At 38.7% G+C, this 12,640-nt stretch overlaps 1 protein-coding gene across 1 annotated transcript in view; it reads right to left on the bottom strand.

Annotated features, from left to right (window-relative positions):
• The window catches only part of SPEF2 (sperm flagellar 2), a 199,405-nt gene that overhangs the window by 88,093 nt on the left and 98,672 nt on the right, over nt 1-12,640 (bottom strand). The window contains exon 19 of the mRNA XM_068990522.1: nt 10,192-10,266. Coding sequence (XP_068846623.1) covers nt 10,192-10,266 — 75 coding nt within the window. The remainder of the gene's footprint in view (nt 1-10,191; nt 10,267-12,640) is intronic.

Consider the following 12,640-nt stretch of genomic DNA (forward strand, 5'->3'; position numbering starts at 1 on the left):
CCACTGTGCTTTGATCTTATTTAAATTTTATCTAATTGTTTTAAACAATCAAAATGCTAAGAGGAAAAGATGTGAATGAATTAAAATGTATCTGTTGGCATAGACAGTGAAAATAGATATCACATTTGACCAAAATCATTCAACATCTCAAATTTACAAAAGGCAGTCCTTTTAAAGTATTACTTATGTGACCATGTGAAGGTTTCCATTTCTAAGATGTTTGCTTTCATTGGAGGTTGAATTATTGAGTCCTCAGGGCAGCCATTCTTCTTGCATGAGAAAACTGAAGGGTAATCTGTTCTTATAACAAAGTAAAGGTAGATTTTAGCAGTTTTTAGTCCAGGTATTAGCATCTAACTGTATCATGCAGAAGCCCATGGAGTGAGAACAAGTAGATAAAATGAGGTATAAAAGAAAGACAAAATTTTATAACGTGAACATGGGATTTATTTAATGATTTTATCTGTGAATAAATGGTCAAAGTTGAAACAGTAGAGCAACAGTTTTGAGCAACGATAATAACATACTAGGAGCTCAGGAAAGGTAAGAAAAAAACTTAATCAATTGAAGAAAGGAATTTAAGAAAACTGGAACACTTTCACATTAAGTTGGCACTATTCAATGAGTTAAGGAGGATAAGAACTCATTATTCAGTGAGTTCAAGGAGGATAAGATGTAAAAAGTCTGATTTTTTTTTTTTTAAAGAAAGGCATTTTTATTACCTTTCAGTCTTAAAACATGCCCTAGTAGAATCTGACTTAATTAAGAACCTCACTGGGTAGAAACTAGAAGACTGGTTAATAGCGACAGCTTCAGCAAGAAAACATTTCGTTGTTAACAGATAGTGCTAATAGATGCCTGGGCTGCAAACGTTGGCAACTGAAGTAGAGACTCAGTATGCCTTGGATAAATGAAAATTTTAGCTCTGAAGCAACGTGGCCAGGAAGAGAAGGGCATCAGTGTTAGGTAAGGAGCCAGATATGGATTATGAAGCAGCTTATTCTCTAAATCACTACTGAGAAGCTATTTTGGAAGAGTTTTCTCTCCTTGGTGTCCTAGAATTCATGTTGTTACTCTGTGTGGAGCTCAGTTCAGTTCAGTTTAGTCGCTCAGTCTTGTCTGACTCCGAGACCCCATGGACTGTATAGCACAGCAGGCTTCCCTGTCCATCATCAACTCCTGGAGCTTACTCAAACTCATGTCCATCGACTTGGTGATGCCATCTAACCATCTCATCCTCTGTCATCCCCTGCTCCTCCTGCCTTCAATCTTTCCCAGCATCAGGGTCTTTTCCAATAAGTTGGTTCTTCATATCAGGTGGCCAAAGGACTGGAGTTTCAGCTTCAGCATCAATCCTTCCAATGAATATTCAGGACTGATTTCCTTTAGGATGGACTGGTTGGATGTCCTTGCAGTCCAAGGGATTCTCAAGAGTCTTCTCTAACACCATGGTTCAAAAGCATCAATTCTTTGGAGTTTATCTTTCTTTATAGTCCAACTCTCACATCCACACATGACTACAGGAAAAACCATAGCCTTGACTAGATGGAGGTTTGTCAGCAAAGAAATGTCTCTGCTTTTTAATATGCTATCTAGGTTGGTTATAGCCTTTCTTTCAAGCAGCAAGCGCATCTTTTAATTTTATGGCCATAGTTACCATGTACAGTGATTTTGGAGCCCCCCGAAAAATAAAGTCTTTCACTGTTTCCACTGTTTCCCCATCTATTTCCCATGAAGTGATGGGACCAGATGCCATGACCTTAGTTTTCTGAATGTTGAGCTTTAAGCCAACATTTTCACTCTCTTCTTTCACTTTCTTCAAGAGGTTCTTTAGCTCTTCTTCACTTTCTGCCATAAGAGTGGTGTCATCCACATATCTGAGGTTATTGATAATTCTCCTGGAAATCTTGATTCCACTTTGTGATTCTTCTAGCCCAGCATTTCTCATGATGTACTCTGCATATAAGTTAAATAAGCAAGGTGTCAATATATAGCCTTGGCATACTCCTTTCCCGATTTGGAACCAGTCTCTTGTTCCATGTCCAGTTCTGACTGTTGCTTCCTGACCTGCGTACAGAGTCTCGAGAGGCAGGTCAGGTGGTCTGGTATTCCCATCTCTTTAAGAATTTTCCACAGCTTATTGTGATCCACATAGTCAAAGGCTTTGGCATAGTCAATAAAGCAGAAATAGATGTTTTTCTGGAACTCTCTTGCTTTTTCGATGATCCAGCGGATGTCGGCAATTTGATCTCTGGTTCCTCTGCCTTTCCTAAATCCAGCTTGAACATCTGGAAGTTCACGGTACACATACTGTCGAAGCCTGGCTTGGAGAATTTTGAGCATTATTTTGCTAGTGTGTGGGATAAGTGCAACTGTGTGGTAGTTAAAAAATTCTTTGGCATTGCCTTTCTTTGGGATTGTACTGAAAACTGACCACTGGTCCTGCGGCCACTGCTGAGTTTTCCAGATTTACTGGCATATTGTGTGGAGCTGGAGATGTGGAATGTAGACTACTATAAGGTAATGAGGACTGGTTATTTGGGGTCACTTCTAGGATCTGATTTCAGTATAATTATAATCAGTGAAAAACACTGAGAACTCCTTAAGTCAACTTTGCATAGGGTTCACATTTCTGCCAACAGTCTTTAATAACCTGATCTGGAATCAATAATTATATCCCAAGTTTATTTAGTCCCATGCACTCTGAGCTGGATCCTGTTTTTTTTTTTTTTGTATATTTACTGATTCCCTGCAATGGCCACAGGGAAGTACTTTTATGACCTCATTTTATACACGAGCGAACTGAGACAAGCCAAGGTCAAGTTGTCTGCCCTTAGTCACTTGGATGCCACTTAGATGGTAAACAGGCAGAGCTAGAATCTCAGTCCAGGCAGGCTGACTCCAGGGTCCATGCATTTGACTATCATATTTGATTGTCTTTAGTGTTTATTGATGTTCAGAAGTGTTCATTAGGCTGACATTTAGAAATCTGCAAGTTTTAAAGTTGTCCTTTTAACACTGTTTACTTGGCTCATAAATTGATTTTAATACTGTTCTATTTACACTGCATTATAATTATTACAATTTCATTTTTCTGCTTGTGGTGAAAAATCTATTAAAAGCTACAGTCTGATAAATCAATTCATTGAAAGGCTAGATAATAGAGTATAGATAATATTATTTAATTCATTTAAATTAGATGATGGTGTTAAGGAAAAATCCAAGGAAGTTCTGACACTGTGGAGAGTTAATATGGAGTGTAGATTGCATTTTCCAAAGTGTGAAGAGACTCTGACTTTCCCTTCTCTATATTACCTTATTTATTTTGACTCTCAATTTCCTCATCTTTGAAGGAAATGATCATTGCTACTTCACAGGTGGTTATGAAGATTTAGTGAGATTATACATAAAAATGATCTTGCACAGTGCCTGGCATATGGTAGGCATTCTACAAGAGGTAGTTTGTTATTATTATTATTATGAATTATATTGTAAAAGGAGAATGTTGAATTTTGCCATTTGAACCACGATTGTAAATTAATCATCAACTTTCTAATGTGTGGCATCAACTTTCAGATAAAACCTAACATGTTTTGCATTTATTCTAAAACCTATTAAGATCTTGTATGTAGTACCACATACTGTTCCCTGTTTAAGGTCCCAGGTGATTAAAAAAGAGTATTTTAGAAATTAATCCTAGAAAAGCTTAGGGCTTTTTACTTCTGTTTCAAAGTATTGTTAAACACATGCTGTTTTTTAAATTGTAATCCACCTTAAACATTTTGGGAACCAGGTCACATTATATATAATACATTAGAAATAACAGAAGGTGTCTGATATTCCAATGGCTAAAATAGAGCAGTAAGTCTTTGGCATCAACACGGTAGTTCTTCAACTTTAGTGAGCACCAGAATTCCCTAGAGGGCTTTTTAAAACACAAATTGCTTGGCCCCTCCAGGAGTTTCAGATTCAGTAGGTCTGGGGTGGGACCAAGTATCTGTTGTTCTAAAGAGTTCCCAGGTGATGCAGATGCTACTGATCTAGGACTGAACTTAAAGAACCACTGTGTTAATAGATGATCTAGGGATTTCAATTCCATTTCACTTTCATCTTTTTTTCCTCTGTTCTTCCATATCTTTACAATAAAGTGTCATTAATGTTTATAACATTGACAAAATATTTATGGCTAAGTGCCTGGTAGCACCTAAACGATGAGTTAAATCAGAAGGCTAGCACTGGAACAGTCCCAATATTAACACATGGGCAGGTTGACAGAACTAAAGAGGATGAGATTTCCAAGCATTTATTTATAGAACTCTAGTCCCAACGGAGGCTTCCCCAGTGGCTCAGATGGTAAAGAATCTGCCTGCAATACCAGAGACCCAGGTTCGATCCTTGGGTCGGGAAGATCCCCTGGAGAAGGAAATGGCAACCCATTCCAGTATTCTTGCTTGGAGAATCCTTTGGACAAAGGAGCTTGGTGGGCTACAGTCCATGGGGTCTCAAAGAGGCAGATATGACTGAGCAACAAACACTTTCACTTTTTAGTCCCAGTGGATACTCCTCCGAGAGAGTTCTGCAGTCACAATGTTTTGGGATATTATATAGTGTGCCTCCCACTGCCTTAGAGATAGATGATCACAGGACATACATATCTATATCAACATCTGTCTCTGTGGAGAGTAAAGTCCCTTGGACTGCAGAGAGATCCAACCAGTCCATTCTGAAGATCAGCCCTGGGATTTCTTTGGAAGGAATGATGCTAAAGCTGAAACTCCAGTACTCTGGCCACCTCATGCGAAGAGTTGACTCATTGGAAAAGACTTTGATGCTGGGAGGGATTGGGGGCAGGAGGAGAGGGGACGACCCAGGATGAGATGGCTGGATGGCATCACCAACTCGATGGACTTGAGTCTGAGTGAACTCCGGGAGTTGGTGATGGACAGGGAGGCCTGGCGTGCTGAGATTCATGGGGTCACAAAGAGTTGGACATGACTGAGTGACTGAACTGAACTGAACTGAACACAGTATTTTTCTGAAATTGGTTGATTAAGGAAAATTCTTCAATTAGCCCTATGTAATACCTCCTAGGTAAGGTCACAGAGTAGAAAAGTCCTTATTTTATGAAGGAATAAAATAGGGCCATGGCAAATGGCTGAAGTTAATAAATTCTTTAAGAATACCATAAATACAGAGAACATAGGCAAAACACTCTCCAACATAAATTACAGCAGGATCCTCTATGACCCACCTCCCAGAATACTGGAAATAAAAGTTAAAATAAACAAATAGGATCTAATTAAAATTAAAAGCTTCTGAACAACAAAGGAAACTGTAAGCAAGGTGAAAAGATAGCACTCAGAATGGGAGAAAATAATAGCAAATGAAACAACTGACAACTAATCTCAAAAATAAACAAGCAATTCATGCAGCTCAATTCCAGAAAAATAAATGACCCAATCAAAAAATGGGCCGAAGAACTAAACAGACATTTCTCCAAAGAAGACATACAGATGGCTAACAAACACATGAAAAGATGCTCAACATCACTCATTATCAGAGAAATGCAAATCAAGACCACAATGAGGTACCATTTCACACCAGTCAGAATGGTTGTGATCCAAAAGTCTATAAGCAATAAACGCTGGAGAGGGTGTGGAGAAAAGGGAACCCTCTTATACTGTTGGTGGGAATGTAAGCTAGTATAGCCACTATGGAGAACAGTGTGGATATTCCTTAAAAAACTGGAAAGAGAACTGCCTTATGACCCAGCAATCCCACTGCTGGGCATACACACCAAGAAAACCAGAATTGAAAGAGACACGTGTACCCCAATGTTCATCGCAGCACTGTTTATAATAGCCAGGACATGGAAGCAACCTAGATGTCCATCAGCAGATGAATGGATAAGAAAGCTGTAGTACATATACACAATAGAGTATTACTCAGCCATTAAAAAGAAAACATTTGAATCAGTTCTAATGAGGTGGATGAAACTGGAGCCTATTATACAGAGTGAAGTAAGCCAGAAAGAAAAACACCAATACAGTATACTAATGCATATATATGGAATTTAGAAAGATGGTAACAATAACCCTGTATGCAAGACAGCAAAAGAGACACAGATATATAGAACAGTCTTTTGGACTCTGTGGGAGAGGGAGAGGGTGGGATGATTTGGGAGAATGGCATTGAAACATGTATAATATCATATAAGAAACGAATCGCCAGTCTAGGTTCGATGCAGGATACAGGATGCTTGGGGCTGGTGCACTGGGATGACCCAGAGAGATGGCATGGGGAGGGAGGTGGGAGGGGGGTTCAGGACTGGGAACTCATGTACACCCGTGGCGGATTCATGTTGATGTATGGCAAAACCAATACAGTATTGTAAAGTAAAATAAAGTAAAAAAAAAAAAAGAATACCATAAATACAATTGCAAATGGCATTTCAGTGTCAAGATTAGCAGGGAGAAGGGCAGGGATTGATCTAATATGCAGAGAAAAATAAAGATAAGTCAAAGATGCCAACAATAGGAAACAAGGATAAGTTTGAAGGAAGGAAAAAGGAGGTGGCTCCTCAAGCCATGCTTTCCATATAATTAATTGGTATCAAATAGCTTGTGAAGTAAGCAGTTAACCAATTAATAGTATTTGCCTCCCTAAGGTATTAGTTCCAAATATAAAGAATTAAAATTACTAAGACTTGTTCTTAATGAAGTAAATTCTGTTATACATGCCAAAACAACAGTACTTCTACATAGAAGAAAGACTTCTAAATCTTGATCAAGAGTTCATCTATTTCAAATATTATTCAATACAGTAGAAACTATGTTTATGGAAATAGAAACAGACTAGTAAAATAAAAGAAAAAAAGAGTTCTTGAATTTACTTAAACTGAGCAAACTGCATGATTTAAATGAATATATATTTTGCTGGGTGAAGTTGTATTTGCTTATGGTTCTTTTGAGTCTACTTTTACCTAAAGATGCTCTCAAAGCATGTGCATTATTAGGTCTAACTTGATTTGGACAGGACTGGAAAAGGTAAGTTTTCATTTTAATTCCAAGGAAAAGCAATGTCAAAGAATTTTCAAGCTACCGTACAGTTGTGCTCATCTCACACACTAGCAAGGTAATGCTCAAGATCCTTCAAGCTAGGCTTCAGCAGTATGTGAACAGAGAACTTCCAGATGTACAAGCTGAGTTTAGAAAAGGCAGAGGAACCAGAAATCAATTGCCAACGTTTGTTAGATCATAGAGAAAACAAAGGAATTTCAGAAAAACATCTACTGCTTCATTGACTACACTAAAGCTTTTGACTGTGTGGATCACAACAAACTGTGGAAAATTCTTAAAGGGATGTGAAAACCAGAGCACCTTACCTGTCTCCAGAGAAACCTGTATACAGGTCAAGAAGCAACAGTTAGAACCAGACATGTAACAAAGGACTGATTCAAAATTGGGAAAGAAGTATGTCAAGGTTGTATAATGTCACCCTGCTTATTTAACTTATATGCGGAGTACATCATGCAAAATGCTGGGCTGGATGAATTACAAGCGAGAATCAAGATTCCCAGGAGAATTATCAACCTCAGATATGCAGATAATACCACTCTAATGGCAGAAAGTGAAGAGGAGCTAAAGAATCTTTTGATGAGGGAGATAGAGGAGAATGAAAAAGCTAGCTTAAAGCTCAACATTCAAAAAACTAGGATACTGGCATCTGGTCCTATCACTTTATAGCAAATAGAAGGAAAAATGTGGAAACAGTGACAGATTTTATTTTCTTGGGCTCCAACATGACTGTCGATGGTGGCTGCAGCCATAAAATTAAAAGATTCTTGTTCCTTGGAAGGAAAGTTATGACAAACCTAGACAGCATATTAAAGAGCAGAGACATTACTTCACCGACAGCTGACAAAAGTCTGTATAGTCAAAGCCATAGCTTTTCCAGTAGTCATGTATGGATGTGAGAGTTGGACCATCAGGAAGGCTGACGACCTAAAAATTTATGCTTTCAAATTGTGGTGCTGAAGAAGACTCTTGAGAGTCCCTTGGACTGAAAGGAGATCAAACCAGTCAATCCTAAAGGAAATTGACCCTGAATATTCATTGGAAGGACTGATGCTGAAGCTGAGGCTCCAATACTTTGGCCACTTGATGTGAAGAGCCCATTCATTGGAAAAGACCCTGATGCTGGCAAAGAATGAGGGCAGGAAGAGAAGGGGATGATAGAGGATAAGACGGTTGGATAGCATCACTGACTCAATGGACATGAGTTTGAGCAAACCCTGAGAGGTAGTGAAGGACAGGGAAGCCTGGTGTGCTGCAGTCCTTGGGATCACAAAAAGTTGGACATGACTGAGCGACTGAAAAACCACAACAATGCATAAGTATATTTGATTTCTATTTTTGATGATTCTGTACAGATCCTTCATTTGCTTTTGCTGATCACAATGAGAAAGTAAGGGATTCATAACGTAAATGTGAAAACTATTCTCCTATCTGTAAACAGGTGAGAGAAAGCATATCATAAATTATAGCCAGAATTCTAGCTAAATTTTTAATCTCACCAATGTTAACTCAACAATGACTAGTTACATAAACCTATCAGGTTATATAATCAGAAAAGGGTGAGATGCTTTGAGAATTATGGGTATGCATTTTTGAGTGCCAAAATAGAAATTCTTTTAAGCCCATCATTTTGTGAACATTGCACATTCTTGGGCTGCTATTGCACTGGCAATCTGTAATGAAAAATTAAGCAGTAGTACACCATGACAGCCCCCGAGCATGTACTCCGCAGAAGTCAACTGCATGTGTCCATAACTGCATTTCAACCTTTGATTTGTTGCTGTAGCAGCTCCAGGGCTTTCCTGGTGGCTCAGTGGTAAAGAATTCACCTGCCAATGCAGGAGATGTGGGTTCAATTCCTAGGCTGAGCAGGTTCGCTGAAGAAGAAAATGGTAACTCCCTCCAGTAGTCTTGCCTGAGAAATTCCATGGACAAAGAAGCCTGTAGGGTTACAGTCCATGGAGTTGCAAAGAGTCAGACACAACTTAAAGACTGAGCAGGCACGCATGTAGCAGCTTCAACACTATTGTTGTTTAGTCACTAAGTCATGATTGACTCTTTTGCAACCACATGGACTATAGTCCACCAGGCTTCTCTTAGGATTTCCCAGGCAAAAATACTGGAGCAGGTTTCCATTTTCTTTTCCACGGGATCTTCCCAACCCAGGGATCGAACCTGTGTCTCCTGTGTTGGCAGGAGGATTCTTTATCATTGAGCCACCTGGGAAGTCCGGTGGCTTCAACATACAATGTAACTAATATGCTTTTAAGAGCCTGGCGTTTCTTCTGCCAACTATCAGTTATTTACAAAATTTTATCCCCCTTATTTCACAGAAACAGTTAAGATAGAAAATAAATGAAACTAGATCAGGAAAAATACAAACTAAATTAGGAGGTCAAAGCAAAGAGAGGAATTAGAAAGCAGACTCCAGGATATAGGTCCTTGCTTAGACACTAAAATCTTAGATGCTAATTTGGTTTTTATTTCTAGACAGCCAGTATAGAAAAGGCAGTGCTATCATTTAGAGGTACTAATTATTTAGCCATGAAGAGGAAGAAAAATTTTCCAGTCCCTTTCTTCTGAATGAAATTTCCCACCTAGGATTTTACACAGAGGCCAGTGAATGATGTAATGGGCATACTATCCCTTCAGAAAATGAAATACCAGGTTTTTATTAGTATTATGAAAGTTTCATCTCCACTGCTGTTGTGTTGAGGACTTTATATCAGAGAACTTATCAGTGAAAGCAATTTCATGGAAGCTTTCCAAGAAAATATGGTTCAGCATGTAGTTTTCTGATGGCATAACTTAGCCCAAGGATAACCTTTATAATGTCTATGATGATTGAATATTTTGTATCTTAAATATCAGAGAAAGCAATGGCACCCCACTCCAGTACTCTTGCATATTTGCTAAATTATTCCTCACAAGCATCACTTTCCTCAGCAGGACCTTTGGTAAGAGCCAGGTTACAGAAAGACTGAGGTTTTCTTTGGCAAGGGTTTATGATTTACAAATGCCTGAAAGAATGTACATTACTACATAAATATCATTATTTTCACTGAGAGTTATAAAATACAGGATTATATTTAATCATATTTATCTTAATCTGTACCTTTTCTTTTGAGTGAAGTTTCACTTTTCTTCCCTTTTCCTTCCTGAAGAGGTTCTCGATTACCATGCAGGGGTTCTAAACAAAATTTAACACATAAATATCATTTATGATTTTTTCTGATAGCTAGGTTATGATTTGTAAGCAATCAAATGTGATTTCCTAAAACAGCTGTATTTGTGAACTGCCTAAAATGGCTCGGACCTTTACTGTGAGTTAGAATTAATCTGAAGTTAGACTATGGATTGAAAATTCTTGAATGACAACCCTGATAGGACTATTCTATTTTGTGACATTGAGAAGTTGAGTCCTAAGTTTAACATCAGCATTTGGTAGTGAATTTGGTTGTTGTTGTTCAGTTGCTAAGTCATGTCCGACTCTTTTTGACCCCATGGACTGCAGCACACCAGGCTTCCCCGTCCCTCATCATTTTCCAGAGTTTGTCCAAATTCATGTCCATTCTGTTGGTGATGTCATCCAACCATCTCATCCTCTTTCACCCTCTTCTCCTTCTGCCTTCAATCTCTCCCAGCATCAGGGTCTTTTCCAATGAATCAGCACTTCCGATCAGGTGCCCAAAGTATTGGAGATTCAACTTCAGCATCAATCCTTCCAGTAAGTATTCAGGGTTGATTTCTTTTAAGATTGACTGGTTTGATCTCCTTGCTGTTCAAGGGACTCTCAACAGTCTTGTCCAGCACCATAGTTCGAAAGCATCAGTTCTTCAGTGGTCTGCCTTCTTTATGGTCCAGCTCTCACAACAGTATGTGACCATTGGAAAGACTACAGATTTAACCATACAGACCTTTGTCAGCAAAGTGATGTCTTTGCTTTTTAACACACTGTCTAGGTTTGTCAGTGAGTCTGATTATAAACTCTTTAATGCAACATACATGCAGAGTTTTAAAAGTTAGTCACAAGTAAATTTGAGGCAGATGGCTCTATTAGTATTTGGAGATAGTTCACTGAAATGATTGTTATACAATAAGATGATTGGATCTATAATAAGAATGATGCCAAAACACTTTGAAGGAGAGTTAAATAAACACATTGTTTTGATATGGCACATTCTTGAAGTTCTCTTGACCCCATACTTGGTTGCCTTGTGACTTTTACATTCCATTGTGCCTTGACTGTAACTTGTAATACAAAGGATTGTTTGGGAATATATACATTGGATTCCCTGGAATCTAATTAAAAGACATGCTGGAAATGGGGAAATGGGAAACTGATGACCTGGAGGTTAATAAGATTTCCCAAATAATAATTTGGTCTTTGAAAAAAATCACTACATCCCACATAATTCACGAAACAAGTTCAGTCATCTTTCTCCATTTGTCCTAGGTTACAGTTTGTTCCCCCTTGTCATAAGGATGCACATATGGGGCAATTTAAATGTCTGTGATAGAGTTTGTCTGACCTATTCTTCGTATTTAGAAGTGACAGCTATAAGAATGTGTAAATGCATAACATATCACTTATGTTTAAATATATCAGCTCCAAAAAAAAAGATTCCATAAAATAAGACAACCTCTTTTGTTAATCTCTATAAAAGGACTTTTAAACATCCAAGAGTTAAATAGTTAAAAACCAAACTCATTCATAAATAAATAAATCCAAAGGTTTGAATTAGGTTTTTTTCTTTAGAGGTCAGGTTAATAAAAAAATCTAGATAACCTCTTCAGTTCAGTTCAGTTTAGTTCAGTCGCTCAGTCGTGTCCGACTCTTTGCGACCCCATGAATCGCAGCACACCAGGCCTCCTTGTCCATCACCATCTCCCAGAGTTCACTCAGACTCACGTCCATCGAGTCCGTGATGCCATCCAGCCATCTCATCCTCTGTCGTCCTCTTCTCCTCCTGCCCCCAATCCCTCCCAGCATCAGAGTCTTTTCCAACGAGTCAACTCTTGGCATGAGGTGGTCAAAGTACTGGAGTTTCAGTGTTAGCATCATTCCTTCCAAAGAAATCCCAGGGCTGATCTCCTTCAGAATGGACCAGTTGGATCTCCTTGCAGTTCAAAGGACTTTCAAGCGTCTTCTCCAACACCACAATTCAAAAGCATCAATTCTTCAGTGCTCAGCCTTCTTCACAGTCCAACTCTCACATCCATACATGACCACAGGAAAAACCATAGCCTTGACTTACGGACCTTTGTTGGCAAAGTAATGTCTCTGCTTTTGAATATGCTATCTAGGTTGGTCATAGCTTTTCTTCCAAGGAGTAAGCGTCTTTTAATCTCATGGCAGCAGTCACCATCTGCAGTGATTTTGGAGCCCCCCCAAAATAAAGTCTGACACTGTTTCCACTGTTTCCCCATCTATTTCCCATGAAGTGATGGGAATGGATGCCATGATCTTAGTTTTCTGAATGTTGAGCTTTAAGCCAACTTTTTCACTCTCCTCTTTCACTTTCATCAAGAGGCTTTTTAGTTCCTCTTCACTTTCTGCCATA

Source organism: Capricornis sumatraensis, chromosome 18, assembly GCF_032405125.1.
Source record: "Capricornis sumatraensis isolate serow.1 chromosome 18, serow.2, whole genome shotgun sequence".
NCBI lineage: Eukaryota > Metazoa > Chordata > Mammalia > Artiodactyla > Bovidae > Capricornis > Capricornis sumatraensis.